Below are 14,866 nucleotides of genomic sequence, written 5' to 3' on the forward strand. Positions count from 1 at the left end.
GAGCTCATCACCTCTGAGAATCCTTCTGTGCATCGGTGCAGTGACGCTCTGACAGGTCATCGTCTGCTTTGTTGTGTTTTTAGGCCTTCCATAAGTTAAAGGAGACGACCAATGAATGCCATGCAGCTGATCTGAAGAAGCTCAGGGACACGTGTGAGAAGTAAGTGCAGCCTTCACTTTCTTCCGTAACTTGCTATTAAAGTATAGTTCAGTCTCAGTTGTCTCTCCAGAGCTTGGTGTTTGTGTCCTTTAATGTTGGCGTGTACCTGTCTCTGCAGGGAGAAGAAAGAACTCCAGAAGCTGCTGGACAAGAGGCGACAGAACAGCATCATCGAAGCTAAGACACGAGATAAAGACAAGGCCGAGACGTAATAAACCGTTTTCTGTTAGCTTAGCAGCAGGGCTTATTTTGATTCATTTGATTTGTTTTCCCCATTTCCTCACTCTCTCTTCACTCATGTGTTTCGTCCTGTAGAGAACTGAATGAAATCAACAGGAAACACATAAATGACTCCGTCACCTTAATCCGCGGGGTAAGTACACACACCTCCGTCTTATCACAGACAGTCCTTGAGAGTGTCCATTTATCTAGTTTATAGTTTTCTGCCACTGTCATCAGCTTTACTCCACTACTTTCACACATTATCTCCTTTGTTTTCCCTCATCCATAAACACCAATCATCTCCTTTCTTCTTTCTGTAGCTGGAGGAGGCACAGAGCCGGAGGCAGGAAAAGCTGATGCAGAGGCAGCGGGAGGTGCTGCAGCAAATAGACGAGGAGCTTCCACTGGTGAGTAGAAGCTCGTAAAGCCCCGTCTGGTTAAGGGAATCAGCTCTCTGTCTCAAGGAAGCCACTGATAGTGTTGGCTATAGCTGCTTAATGATATCCACACCTACTTACACAGCCTCCAGCTAAATGAGACAGTGGCTAAATCCAGACATCTGTTCAAAGCCCAAAAATACATCTAGCAACACGCTTCTCCATCTCCGCAATTTCCGAATTTATGGTTTTGGATCAATAAAGATGGAACACATAGAGGAAAGGTTAACTGAGGATGTTCGGAGCTACAAACATTTGTATGACTCGAAACTTTCAGTCTCCATTGTTGAAATTGAAGCAGGAAGTAGAAACAAAAATTAACCCGACTGGCAAGAAAGACACAGCGCCGACTAGCGTTTGGGTTGGGTTTTTACAGAGCGAGCCAGACTGTATACAAGTATAAATGACTCACACTGGTGTAATTTCTGGTGTGTAGTTTACGGCGCCTGTGTCCCGCCGTACCATAAATGAGCCCTGATGCACGTAAACAATCGCCCTTAAGCTGGGCTAATATTTTCCTGGTGTTTCTCGTGCAGCTTCAGTCTCAGCTGGAGAAGGACCTGCAGGAGGAGTATCATCGACTACCGGAGGAAATCTGGCAGCACCTTCAGCTGGATCTCCAAAACAAAGGCTGCCGAAAGGACACCATGTTCGCGGCCTTGTCCAACCACAGCAGCCCCAGCACGGGCTCCGGACCGCGCTCCAACTGCTCCACGCCGTCGTACCCGTCACCCAACCGCAGCTCCTGGAAAAGGCCCATGGACAATAGCAACGTCTCGCTGGCGGATTCTACTTCCTCATCCACTACTCCCGTCCTATCGGAGGCAGAGATGACGTACTTTTAAAGGAAAATACTTAACATTCAACAGGGGTATATAATGATTATAAAGTGGGATAGTAATGATATAGATTATTTACTAATTTTATTCCCTTTTTTTTTTTATTACAGACTGTTTTGTTCTTGTCTACAGAGCTATATTATTTTTTATTTTGCTGTTTTTGTCAGATGACACATTATCGCTTTTGTTGGACTATTTCATAAGAATCATAACCGTGGTTTTATTTTTTTTACATTTTCTTGTCCTGTTTTTAATTTCCGTATTCCTTGTCTTTACACCGCCTTCAGTTGGATCAGTAATGCTTTGCCACCACAAAATCTGAATGTTTGCAGCGTTTCTACCAAAGCTTTGAGTCCCTCTTTTTGATAACTTTTGGAAAGCTGTGTGGACGATTGAGGGTTCAACTTAATGAACTTGAGTGGTAGGAAAATGAATTCTCACTACAACATTTTGATGCTTTATTTGTGGCGACATTTGAGCAATGTCCCTTAAAGTCCCACAGATAGATGTCAAAATCTTTACCACTCTTTTTAGTCGAGGTTAGAGTAAGTATGTTTCAGAAATGACTATTGGAAAGGTGGATTTTTATCATGAGTTAAAAAATGTTTAAAATTTTAATCTGCAGTGGCAGTAGCTGACCACCAGGTGGAGCTGCAGCCTAAACTTTTTTTTTCTTTTTTTTAAACATAATTGGCAGTTTGAGCTGTTTGTTCACCTAATCCTGTTATACTGTACTGCAACACACACACACACCTGACTGCTCACCAGGATTTGCAGCCTCATTGTCGGGATGAAGTCTGACCTTTAACCTCCAATTAAATTCCAGCCAAGGTTGCACAGGCGGAGGGGGTGCGGTCAGCAGTCATCCATCTGGCTAGAAACTGGTTTGAGCCTAAACGGGGCTTTGAGCGAGGCAAGCAGAAATCGTGTGCGAGCAGACATCTCTCACTTAACGCTCGCACAGATGCAGTTTATTGGTTCGGAGACGCAAAATCGCTAAAATCCTCACCCCATCCAGTCTACTCCCGATTTGGAAAGCACACACACACACACACATACATAGACTACAGGGACAAACTTTAATATTTTTTACAAATATCAGAGATTACCGAACTCCACAAGGGTATATATGTATGTGTGTGTGTGGCTAAAAGTTAATCCCTTGATGAGGCATCTGCTTTTGGAGACGGTAATACTTCCGACTAAGTGGAAAGCTCAGTGTGTGTGTCTGTGTGTGTTGGTGTGCAGCTAGGACGTCAGATGCTAAATTAGCAACACTACTATACAAGACACTTTTTTTTAATAATGACCTGAAGCTGCACTATGACATTTAAATGTAAAAATGCACTCGTCTTTACAGTCACAATCACCAAATCCTCAAGCTTAGGCTTTACTGTATTGAGACGTAATTACTTTAATTTTCCTGCTTTGACGCCACTGATACAGCCTCATTAATTCATTGTTTTTATTTCTCTAAGTGAACACAAGGTATATGTAAATTGTATTTTAGGTTGAATAAGAACCTTTTTAAAATATCCCACTCAAGCCAAATATTAACGGTGGGATCCTGGTGCACAAACTGAATGGTACATTAATTTAAATATCTGTTTCTGTCTTCTACCAAAGCTTCCTGTTTTTGCTGTATTTATTTTGCTACTTTTTTCTGCTTTCCCCCCTCGCCCCCCCATTGTCTCGTCCACGTTGAGGGGTAAAATGATGGTACCGTGTACGTGTATTCTGTGTTGATGTTTAGCTGTATGTGAATTTTACTACTGACCACCAGGGCCGGTGATAGATGGAGGTCGGAGAAAGTCGAGGCAAGGTTCTCTCTCACGCCTCCATCCTTCGCTGAGCGCTGGCTGCCTGTCTGTCTGATTACCCCGTCACACACATACACACACACTCGTGGAAACTATCTTGTATTTAAATGGAATTTTAACTTTTAACTTTTTCTTGTGGTTATTTAAGTTTTGAATGATAAAAAAAAAAAAAAAGTGTCCATATAGGCTGCTGGAAAATGAAAAAGCTATTTTCTATTATCATGTCCCCATTACTATATATTCAGCATGCACATATTTTTAAACATTTTAACGTGCCTGAAATAATCACGGAGCCCTGCTTTGTCCAGTAACTGCTAGGAAGTTGTTGGTTTAACTTCTCGACAAAACGAACCACCTGTGTTCGACACTTTCTCTAAATGAAAACACTGACCTCTGGAGCTCTGATAACTTAACAGGTCGGTCCATGCCAGGCTGCATTTTCAGCTTTTCCGCTATCTCAGTTTGGACACTAATGTTTACAGCGTGTTGAAGGCCTTTTTTTTTTCTAGTGGACTCAAACAGCCACCAGTCGTCTCAGATCAAAAGGTTTATTTTGCCAAAAATGTCGACGCATTCCTTGAGGGCGTCTGCTTTTAGGGTCAGCTTGGTCCAAGTCAAGTATTAATGCCATATAATGTATACGTGACCTTTCTTGTTACTCAATACAACCAGTTCCCAGTGATATCCACACTGTGTAACGTATCAATAGTCATTTATTTCAACAAGACCTAGAGGTCGAGTACATTTTGATCTTTGCGCTTGGATTATTTGGTATTTCTTCCTTAAGAAAAGACATCAAGATATCACATACTAAATGATTTTTCTGAATCATTTCTTACTTAATTTTAGTAATCTGAAGTTAGCCGTCAATGAACAAACGTCCCATTTTTAAACAAAACTGACACTGAGTTAATATGTGAGGGACAAAATATGACAAAAGACAAAAATACAAGAAAAAAAAAATCCATTCATACAAATTTCAAACAATATACAGTGTACATATCTTTTATGTATGGAAAACACAACCCACAAGTACTTCCTCTACAGTCGAAATGCATCTAAAGCCAGTGGCTTTAGATGTACAGTGTCTGCAGAGATTACACAACAGTCTATAAGTGTAACTGATGGATCAGTGTTAAATTTATTGTACCTGTATTAGGTTCTGTGTGCACGCTTTGTTAGGCTTTGAGACAAAGAGGATGTTTGAATCATTCCTGCATGGTTTAATGTAGAATAATTATAATGGCATTTTGGTAGAATGAATGGCTGTAAACTGGCAGCAGATAAATGTACCTACTGGCCATTGTTGACTCTATTTGACAGTAGTGACATTAATTCGTCCACTACACTGGTCTAGACTTTAATGAATCAACAAATTTGGGATAAATTACCAGGACATGTGGCACTCATATTCATGTCACAAATATCAACAACATGGAGGTGAACTTTAAATTTTTCCAGCAGGTACTTCCTTGTGTATGACTACACAGACAAATGACATTCAGAATCAGGTGAACTTTGGATTTTGTGCTAAGTATCAAATATTAGCTTGTTTACATGCTAAACTAAGTTGCTAAACTAAATGAAGACCATAATTGCAAAACCATTAGCATGTTAGCATCATTAGCGTTTAGCATAAAAGCCTTAAAGCTTTGACATTTTATTTTCACCTCACCATAAATTAGGATTTATTTATTTATTTGGCTATCAACACACTGTATGCTAAAGTATTAGCATTAGCCCTCAATCACTATCTCCCACTCCGAGCTACTGCAATCGATTCTGTTGTCAGAGTTTCTGCAACAACGGTCCAACTATCTAGAGGTCAGCCCCTTTAATTAAAGTGAAATAATTGGATATTAGTTTAATAACTAATCCTGTCGGTGCTTTAATTCAGTTTAGACTTGGCCTGTGCTGCTTTGGCACATGGAGAGAGGAGAGAGCGAGGCGCAGCCTGTGTGCTAACGCTGCTAGCTAGTTTCCTTCCCACCAGAATGGAGCCTGGGGGATGTTTCTTGTCAGCCGTGAGCTTTAACCTCTGTTATTTCTGTCCCGATTGCTTTGAAAACTCTCATTTAAACAGACACACACAATATCATACTGTGGCGCGAACGCAGCACCGTACCATTAGACACTAAGCTGGCTCCGGCATCACACACACAAACACTCTTGACTTTACTCTTATTAGAGATTTGGTGTGACTACTCTCCCTCAGGCCCGCCCCGAGGCCTCTGGCTGTCATGTCTTCTCTCCCTCTCTTCTTCTTCCTCTCTCGGCCTCTCTGTCCCAGTTCCTCGCCTCCAGATCCACCCAGTAATGAGACCATCTTTTACTTTTGGACTAGTTAAGTTAATTAAAAGCAGCGGCCGTGTTTGTACACTTCCGATGTCAGCGAATGACGGCATGCCATGTACATTGGACGAGACGTGTAGCGAGTTCTGTTGACACTGCGTATGAAGTGTATATGATTGTCGGATATAAAGGGAACAATATACGGTGATCCAGATGTAATATTTTATTGTTTCTTCATAATTAATATAAAGTATATGGCTGAACATTCAGTAATAAACTTCTAACTTCCTCTTATGGAGCACAGCCTCTACTGTTTCTTCTTTGTGATGAAGACCACCAGCAGCAATCATTCAGCAACATTTATTTTTGTAGTTTCGTAGCTTTTGGTCACTTACCTTCTATTGATTTGTCATAAAAAGTGTGAACTGTGTTTTGAGATGACTGAGTTTTGTCTTCACACTTTCTTAAATTCTTAGAAAGAGACAGTACTCATCCTACTTGCTTGAGTACTGCACTACTGAACAAGCAAGTTTCTACCACACTAATACATCAATATATATATATAACCCCTGAAGTGCAAATTAAAACATTAAGTCAAGCTGCAGACACCATTTTACAGACGCTGAATTCACAAGTTTGAAATCCTTTTTTTCCTGAAGTCTGTGGAATCAGCAGATTTTTATTATTATTATTGTTATTTACAGAAAGCATTTCCTTCAAGGGATTTACTCTGGAAATCAATCTCCAATCCTGTAGCATAAGCAGGGCAATGATTTGGTAAAATGACATTTGCTAAATCACACTTCAAAGTATAGGATCAGATCTGATGAGATAAGATAAGTTGAGATGAGCTAAAATGGGCACAGGGTGAGATGAGGTTAAATGGGATTAGCTAACATAAATTGAGATGAGATGAGCCAAAAGGAGATGAGCTACAAGGAGCATTGGGATAATATGGGAAATTCCAAACAATTACATGAATACATTCAGTCATCAACGGTAGAGAATGAGTGTTCTGAAGCAATGAATTTACAGTATTTGCTAATGTTTGCATAGTAAGGCTAGTCAAAATAACATAATACACAGTCATGCATACGATTAGGTTTTATTTTGAAATGATGGATACCATTTTATAAGTTTGTTTCTGTGTAAAATGTGTCTACAGGTTTTAAAGAATGTAAAAAAACCAAAACATGTATTTGCCTCTGAGCTGTTAATAAAGGCAGACGAAGTGCAAAGAACTGTAATTCAAAAATACCTTTAAATTCTAGTAAGGGGAAACTAATCAGGAAACGATCAGTCTAAATGGAGCATGAAAAATAGTCTTCTTTAATCATCATTAAAGCTTCATTAGCACTGCAAACGAAGCTGACCTCTGACCTCTCTATAGAAAAGAGACATACTGTCATTTGCCCAAAGGGTTCAATAACAGTGTTAATAATAGAATAGTAACACCAATCAGAAAAAACTGCTATATGACAACAGCAAAACAGCAAACCCTTTTCTCTTGCACATTTTTCCTACTCTTGTTTTCTATGTTTTCTAAACTGGGCACCTGATGTCCTTGACCTCTTCTTCTTCTCTGTGGTGTTAATTTGTCAGTGCAGAATCACTACATTACTCATTAGTCAAGAGTCAGGACTAAACCAGTTCACCTTGATGGCGTACACACTGATTTTGTATTAATGCATGTATCAAACTGACGGGACACATTCGTTACATTCATTACTTTTGTTACCTTTCGTTACTTTCGTTACTTTTAGTTACTTACGTTACAATAGTTACTTTAAATTATTTTTGTTACTTTTCGTTACATTAGTTACTTTTCGTTACATTGGTTACTTTTAGTTACTTTTCGTTACTTTTAGTTACTTTTAGTTACATTAGTTTCTTTAGTTACTTTTAGTTACATTAGTTACTATTAGTTACTTTTAGTTACTTTAGTTACTTTAGTTACTTTTAGTTACTTTAGTTACTTTTAGTTACATTAGTTACTTTAAGTTACTTTAGTTACTTTTAGTTACTTTAAGTTACTTTTAGTTACTTTAGTTACTATTAGTTACTTTTAGTTACTTGTAGTTACATTAGTTACTTTAAGTTACTTTAGTTACTTTTAGTTACATTAGTTACTTTTAGTTACTTTTAGTTACATTAGTTACTTTTAGTTACTTTAGTTACTTTTAGTTACTTTCGTTACTTTTAGTTACTTTCATTAGTTTTTGCTACATTACTTTGCGTTACTTTTAGTTACCTTCCGTTACTTTCGCTACATTTGTTACTTTCCGTTACTTTCCACTACTTTCTGTTACCTTTCGTTTCATTCTTTTCTTTTAGTTACTTTTGTCATTTTCGTTACTTTTTGCTCAGTGAAACGGCCTTCTTCCGTCAACACTGTGTGTATTGTGGTTTATTGTTGTTGCTCTGATGTGTTGTTATGAGAGAGAGCAGCCTGAGCCAGGAGTCATTTCATGTATGAAGGAGCAGACAGCAGCGTTCCTACAGAGAACCAGCAGTGTGTGTATTGTACTTTATATTTCTACTGTGCTCCCTTAAGTAATATGAACTGAAGACACACACCTCGTCACACCAAGGAGAAGCAAAGAAAGGAAGTGACACCATTACCTGTCAATAACTTTATTCTCATATTCTCATCTCCCCCTCTCTTCCTCTCTCCCTTGTTTCCTCCCATCCCATCCCTCTGATGCCTTGTTGCTGCTGCTGCTGGGCAGGGTTGGGAAGGTTGGTTCCAAAATATAATCCAGTGCTGATTACCTGCTGAAAATCCGCAGTAATCAGCGACACAATAGAGCCTCAGAGGCAGCTGGTTTTGTGGGATTAGGCACATTTTATCCAGAGTCGGTAAAGCATTCTGATTCATCTTTTTAAAACGTCCATAACCTCATAAACAACTCATGTCGTCTCTGGAATCTTTCTCTTCTCTTCTGACTGCTTCCCTTCTTCTCTTGTTTCCACTTTCACTCCTTTCAGATGCAGCAACATTCTTCCTCTTGTCCCTCTCACACCAATTCAGCACTTTTCCTCTGACTATTTTTCTTCCATCATCCCTCCATTTCACCCTGTCAGTCTGATTTCCTCCCCAACTCCTTTATCCCTTCTCTTTGTGCAGTCCTCTCCGTCCTCCGTCTTCCTTTGATTGCATCTGTTTCTTTTTATCCCCCTCATCCTCTGTCAGCCTCTCTGTTTCCTCTACGCCATCCCTCCTTACTCTGGTTGTTTTTAGCCTTTCCAAAAAAAAAAAATACTGCCCCCATGTGAATCTATTTTCTTTTTTCTTAAATCCTCTTCTTCTTCTTCTTTCTTTTTTTAAAAAAAAAGCAGTTTCAAACTATACGATCGTCGACAGCATGAGAGGAGAACATACGGTATTTGATGTTTACAGTAAATATGACTAATGTGGAGGGTGTTAACACAAGTGTGCAGCATTTACAGTAGCTGCAAAACAGACACATGCTTACAGCACATTCCCCAGGTTGGTCAGAATAAATATACCAACACATTTCTCCATCATCTGACCATAACATATTGTAATCAGTTTCGTTTTAAGCTACAGTAGAAGTTGGTGACCCATTTGCCCAGGCATTTGCGGAGTGTTTCCTGTCAATGATTTTTTTCTCATAAATAATGCCCTTATTTTGAAAATCCATGCCATAAGTGGCCTTCTTCTACATCTCAAACTAGATCCAGACGTTAAATATACGTGCTCTCATCAACATTTAGCAGTGGCCAGAACAAAGATTCATAAAAAACACATCCATCATTCATTTTAAGTGTGGGCTTACTTTCAACATGACTGACACTTTTAATGAGTTTTCTCATCAAGTAAAACTTCTTCTGCTTCAAATGTTTTTCATCAACTCATCCACAGTAAAAACACGTTGAAGCATTGTCTCTGTCTCTGTTGTGCTTTCATGCCTGTGGATGACTGAAACAGAACCTGACGCGCTCCTTTCTCGTTGGTGGGGAAACAACATTTTGTTTGGTGAATGCTAATAAGCAGTTGTGCGTTGAAACTGCAGCGCTAATTAACCAACTAAGAAGTGTCAAAGTCAGTTTTTTGCATGGAGGCAAACACCTGGACCCTGGAATGAGTGGAATGAGTGTTCTTAAGCAATGAATTTACAGTATTTGCTAAGGTTTGCATAGTAAGGCTATAGTCAAAATAACATAAAACACAGTCATGCATACTATTAGGTTTTATTCTGAAATGATGGATACCATTTTATAAGTTTGTGTCTGTGTAAAATGTGTCTACAGGTTTTAAAGAATGTAAAAACCAAAACATGTATTTGCCTCTGCGCTGTTAATAAAGGCAGACAAAGTGCAAAGAACTGTAATTCAAAAATACCTTTAAATTCTAGTAAGGGGAAACTAATCAGGAAACGATCAGTCTAAATGGAGCATGAAAAGTAGTCTTCTTTAATCATTATTAAAGCTTCATTAGCACTGCAAATGAAGCTGACCTCTGACCTCTCTATAGAAAAGAGACATACTGTCATTTGTCCAAAGGGTTCAATAACAGTGTTAATAATAGAATAGTAACAACCATCAGAAAAAACTGCTATATGACAACAGCAAAACAACAAACCCTTTTCTCTTGCACATTTTTCCTACTCTTGTTTTCTATGTTTTCTAAACTGGGCACCTGATGTCCTTGACCTCTTCTTCTCCTTCTCTGTGGTGTTAATTTGTCAGTGCAGAATCACTACATTACTCATTAGTCAAGAGTCAGGACTAAACCAGTTCACCTTGATGGTGTACACACCGATTTTGTATTAATGCATGTATCAAACTGACGGGACACATTCGTTACATTCATTACTTTTGTTACCTTTCGTTACTTTTAGTTACTTACGTTACAATAGTTACTTTTAGTTTTTTTGTTACTTTTCGTTACATTAGTTACTTTTAGTTACTTTAGTTACTTTTCGTTACATTAGTTACATTAGTTACTATTAGTTACTTTTAGTTACATTAGTTACTTTAGTTACTTTTAGTTACATTTAGTTACTTTTAGTTACTTTAGTTACTTTTAGTTACTATTAGTTACTTTTAGTTACTTTTAGTTACATTAAGTTACTTTTAGTTACTTTAGTTACTATTAGTTACTATTAGTTACTTTTAGTTACTTTTAGTTACATTAGTTACTTTTAGTTACTTTTAGTTACATTAGTTATTTTAGTTACTTTTAGTTACATTAGTTACTTTTAGTTACTTTCGTTAGTTTTTGCTACATTAGTTACTTTTAGTTACATTAGTTACATTAGTTACTATTAGTTACTTTCGTTACTTTAGTTACTTTTAGTTACTTCGTTGCTTTTAGTTACTTTTGTTACTTTCGCTACATTAGTTACTTTTCGCTACTTTCCGTTACCTTTCGTTACATTCGTTTCTTTTAGTTACTTTTGTCATTTTTGTTACTTTTCGCTCAGGCCTTCTTCAGTCAACACAGTGCGTATTGTGATTTATTATTGTTGCTCTGATGTGTTGTTATGAGAGAGAGAGCAGCCTGAGCCAGGAGTCATTTCATGTATGAAGGAGCAGACAGCAGCGTTCCTACAGAGAACCAGCAGTGTGTGTATTGTACTTTATATTTCTACTGTGGTCCCTTAAGTAATATGAACTAAAGACACACACCTCCTCACACCAACCAAAGAGAAGCAAAGAAAGGAAGTGACACCATTGCCTGTCAATAGCTTTATTCTCATATTCTCATCTCCCCCTCTCTTCCTCTCTCCCTTGTTTCCTCCCATCCCATCCCTCTGATGCCTTGTTGCTGCTGCTGCTGCTGCTGCTGCTGCTGGGCAGGGTTGGGAAGGTTGGTTCCAAAATATAATCCAGTGCTGATTACCTGCTGAAAATCATTATTTTAAGTTTCTTTAGTTACTTTTCGTTACCTTTTGATACTTACGTTACATTAGTTACTTTTAGTTACTTTTAGTTACTTTCGTTACTTTTCGTTACATTGGTTACTTTTAGTTACATTAGTTACTTTTAGTTACATTAGTTACTATTGTTACTATTAGTTACTTTCGTTACTTTTAGTTACATTAGGTACTTTAGTTACATTAGTTACTTTTAGTTACATTAGTTACCTTTAGTTACTTTTAGTTACATTAGTTACATTGCATTACTTTTAGTTACTTTCCGTTACTTTTGATACATTCATTACTTTTCATTACTTTTCATTATTTTCCGTTACTTTCGTTACATTCGTTACATTCGTTACTTTCCATTACTTTCTTTACTCTTTGTTACCTTTAGTTACATTCGTTTCTTTTAGTTACTTTTGCCATTTTTGTTACTTTATGTTACCTTTTCGCTCAGTGAAACGGCCTTCTTCAGTCAACACAGTGCGTATTGTGGTTTATTATTGTTGCTCTGATGTGTTGTTATGAGAGAGAGAGCAGCCTGAGCCAGGAGTCATTTCATGTATGAAGGAGCAGACAGCAGCGTTCCTACAGAGAACCAGCAGTGTGTGTATTGTACTTTATATTTCTACTGTGGTCCCTTAAGTAATATGAACTAAAGACACACACCTCCTCACACCAACCAAAGAGAAGCAAAGAAAGGAAGTGACACCATTGCCTGTCAATAGCTTTATTCTCATATTCTCATCTCCCCCTCTCTTCCTCTCTCCCTTGTTTCCTCCCATCCCATCCCTCTGATGCCTTGTTGCTGCTGCTGCTGCTGCTGCTGCTGCTGGGCAGGGTTGGGAAGGTTGGTTCCAAAATATAATCCAGTGCTGATTACCTGCTGAAAATCATTATTTTAAGTTTCTTTAGTTACTTTTCGTTACCTTTTGATACTTACGTTACATTAGTTACTTTTAGTTACTTTTAGTTACTTTCGTTACTTTTCGTTACATTGGTTACTTTTAGTTACATTAGTTACTTTTAGTTACATTAGTTACATTTTTGTTACTTTATGTTACCTTTTCGCTCAGTGAAACGGCCTTCTTCAGTCAACACAGTGCGTATTGTGGTTTATTATTGTTGCTCTGATGTGTTGTTATGAGAGAGAGAGCAGCCTGAGCCAGGAGTCATTTCATGTATGAAGGAGCAGACAGCAGCGTTCCTACAGAGAACCAGCAGTGTGTTGTGTTGTACTTTATATTTCTACTGTGCTCCCTTTTACAGCACATTTCCCAGGTTGGTCAGAATAAATATACCAACACTGACCATAACATATCGTAATGTGTTTCGTTTTAAGCTACTGTAGAAGTTAGTGACTCATTTGCCCACACATTTACAGAGTGTTTCCTGTCAATGATTGTTTCCCATGAATACAGCCCTTATTTTGAAAATCCATGCCATAAATGGCCTTCTTCTACATCTCAGACAAGGTTCATCAGAGAAACGTATTATGCAGTAGTGGCTAACGTAAAATATATGTGCCCTTACCAACATTTGGCAGTGGCCAGAGCAAAGATTCACAAAAGTATCGCAAAACACATGCATCATTCATTTTAAGTGTGGGCTTACTTTCAGCATGACTGACACTTTTAATGAGTTTTCTCATCAAGTAAAACGTCTTCTGCTTCAAATGTTTTTCATCAACTCATCCACAGTAAAAACATGTTGAATCTCTGTTGTGCTTTCATGCCTGTGGATGACTAAAACAGAACCTGACGCGCTCCTTTCTCGTTGGTGGGGAAACAACATTTTGTTTGGTGAATGCTATAATAAGCAGTTGTGCGTTAAAGCTGCAGAGCCAATTAACCAACTAAGAAGTGTCAAAGTCAGTTTGTGCGTGAAGGCAAACACCTGGACCCAGGAGAGGGGAGGCGACCGCTGTAGCGTGTCACTTCCTGTCTTCTTCCACATCCCACAGGATGAATCTGCGTCGGCACCGGCTCCATCACTTCTTCCTCATGCCTCGATTTGTCGGCGGCTTTCTTTCTGTCTCTGCTTGTCTGTAATTCTGGTCACATTCACACTCCTCCTCCTCCTCCTCCTCTTCCTCCTCTGTCTGCCTTTCCTTTGGTCTGCCCTCTCACACACTTTGTAGCTCTCCATCTTTTTTTTTTTCTCTTCCTGTCTGCTTTTGTCTTTGCATCTTCCTCCTTGTTGTTCCTCTTCTCCTCTTCTCTATCTCTCCCTCAGGACTGTTGTGTTTACACTTCATCTCGTTCTCCTCCAGCAGAGGATGGAGACGTGTCTCACCGTCGCGGTAACCGCCGGGAATAACAGCTGCCACTTCGCTTTTGCGAGGCTGGCGGAGAAGAACGAGAAAAGGAATGCAGAAAAGGAAAAGCATGCAAAACTTAAAGAGTTTCAAGGGTCTGCATCAAAGTTTAGGTCTTTCTACCTTTAATTAGGTCAGTCTTAAACACACACACACACACCTGGACTACTAAGACTGCAGAGAGAGTGAAAAAGCCCTCTCACCTCGCTATTCCCAAAGCGCCTTAAAGCAAATCATGAAAACACGGTGGAGCGGTTTATTGGCCATCAGAGGAACGCAGAGGTGGTGTTGGTCAGGTCCCAGGTGTATGTGTCTGTTTGTATGCAACTTCCAGCAAACACCCCCTCTAGCCTGTACTATAAATACGGTGGTGTTTCTCACGTTGCCAGGTTAGATTGCAGCTGGAAGGCAGCGAGCGGTGGGCGCCGTCAAGATAATAAAGTGTCAGGCAGTTTAGCCAGTTTGCTGAAATTACTGTAAAAACCGCTGCACAAACAAGAAAGCAGAAGGCCCATGTCCATTCTCTGACGAGTCACAGCTGTTTTGGAGGCACAAGGGAGACCTACATAATATTAGGAAGGTGGTCATAATGTTATGCCTGATCGGTGTAAATGCTTTTAGCTCTGCTTTGGTCTCCACCAGCTTGTGGGGAAAAACGTCTGGATGTTCCAGCTAAATGCTGAACGTTCCTCTGAGCTGGCTGCTAGTCTCTAATTCTGCTCCTCTGGGCCGGTAGCGCGCAGTTTAGTTATCAGGATTTATTGTTTTCTGCAGAGTACACTGATGTTTTGTTCGATCAAGAGCCTGAAACGTTCTGCGGAGCTGAGGGGAAGAGCAGAGTTGAATGATAATCATGTCTGGATGCGTCACTGCTAATGACCCCTTCACATT

General features: G+C 39.1%; 1 protein-coding gene across 1 annotated transcript in view; it reads left to right on the forward strand.

The window, feature by feature from the left end:
- plcb3 (phospholipase C, beta 3 (phosphatidylinositol-specific)) overlaps positions 1 to 6,068 on the forward strand; it is a 53,583-nt gene extending 47,515 nt beyond the window's left edge. The window contains exons 30-34 of the mRNA XM_084545970.1: positions 84 to 160; positions 279 to 368; positions 476 to 533; positions 703 to 789; positions 1,356 to 6,068. Coding sequence (XP_084402096.1) covers positions 84 to 160; positions 279 to 368; positions 476 to 533; positions 703 to 789; positions 1,356 to 1,664 — 621 coding nt within the window. The 3' untranslated portion in view covers positions 1,665 to 6,068. The remainder of the gene's footprint in view (positions 1 to 83; positions 161 to 278; positions 369 to 475; positions 534 to 702; positions 790 to 1,355) is intronic.
- The last annotated feature ends 8,798 nt before the right edge of the window (positions 6,069 to 14,866 follow it).

The sequence above is a fragment of the Chelon labrosus genome, assembly GCF_963514085.1.
Source record: "Chelon labrosus genome assembly, chromosome: 1".
In the NCBI taxonomy this organism is placed as follows: domain Eukaryota; kingdom Metazoa; phylum Chordata; class Actinopteri; order Mugiliformes; family Mugilidae; genus Chelon; species Chelon labrosus.